Below are 1,140 nucleotides of genomic sequence, written 5' to 3' on the forward strand. Positions count from 1 at the left end.
GGTGGATTTTTATGTTATCTGAATTTTATTTCACCAATTTTTTTTAATTGAATAGAGGGTTCATTTAAAAAGGGGCCAACCTGGAGATAGGAAGTCCCATTAGAAAATTATCTTAATAATCCAGGTAAGAGCTGCTGATGACTGGACAGAGATAGTCAAAATAGAAGGACAGTTCCAGAACTACTTAGAAGGTCAAATTAGAAAGGGTAAGAAATAGGAAGAGTTAGGATGATTCTAGACTTCTTCCTCTGGCACTAGGGGATGATGGCACCATCGTTAGAAATCAAGAACACAGCTAGTAAGTAAGTAGTAAGTAAGAACACAGCACACATCGAGTGGCCAACGTCTTGCGCAGCAACATGCCTAAGTTTTATTGTAACTACTGCGATACATACCTCACTGATGACTCTCCATCTGTGAGAAAGACACACTGCAGTGGTAGGAAACACAAAGAGAATGTGAAAGACTACTATCAGAAATGGATGGAAGAGCAGGCTCAGAGTCTGATTGACAAAACAACCGCAGCATTTCAGCAAGGAAAGATACCTCCTACTCCATTCTCTGCTCCTCCTCCTGCGGGGGCAATGATCCCACCTCCCCCCAGCCTCCCAGGTCCTCCTCGCCCAGGTATGATGCCAGCACCCCACATGGGGGGCCCTCCCATGATGCCAATGATGGGCCCTCCTCCTCCTGGGATGATGCCTGTGGGACCTGCTCCTGGAATGAGGCCGCCTGTGGGAGGCCACATGCCAATGATGCCAGGGCCCCCAATGATGAGACCTCCCGCCCGTCCCATGATGGTACCCACTCGGCCAGGAATGACTCGACCAGACAGATAAGGAAAGAGGGGAGCCTCTTTCTAACAGTTCTGTATAACTTGTTCTATTTCTCCAGGAGATCATGGTGCTGGGACCCTGGGTGTTTCCTAATAGCATGACAAGGAAGACTCGCTCCCCCTTTCCTATCAAAGAGAATAGTTTTGGAAGGGTGTAGTGGGACCAAAAAAGCAATTTTCATTTGTATTGTGAAATGTGAAAATAAAATTGTCAACTCTTTTAGTTAAAAAAAAAAAAAAGAACACAGCACATAGTAAGATATCATTTTTAGTTTAAAAACTAACCTGTATGCATGCACTCATGT

The 1,140-nt window shown here is 44.9% G+C and overlaps 1 protein-coding gene across 1 annotated transcript; it reads left to right on the top strand.

Moving 5' to 3' along the window:
• Positions 1-346: 346 nt before the first annotated feature.
• On the top strand, positions 347-839 carry LOC308497657 (U1 small nuclear ribonucleoprotein C-like; the record flags this gene model as incomplete). The annotated part of the gene is made up of 1 exon (XM_081048551.1): positions 347-839. Exon 1 carries the CDS (start codon positions 360-362, stop codon positions 837-839), a length of 480 nt encoding a protein of 159 aa, XP_080904677.1. The 5' UTR covers positions 347-359.
• Positions 840-1,140: the final 301 nt, after the last annotated feature.

Source organism: Rhinolophus hipposideros (genome assembly GCF_964194185.1).
Source record: "Rhinolophus hipposideros genome assembly, chromosome: 5".
NCBI classification, from domain to species: Eukaryota; Metazoa; Chordata; class Mammalia; order Chiroptera; family Rhinolophidae; genus Rhinolophus; species Rhinolophus hipposideros.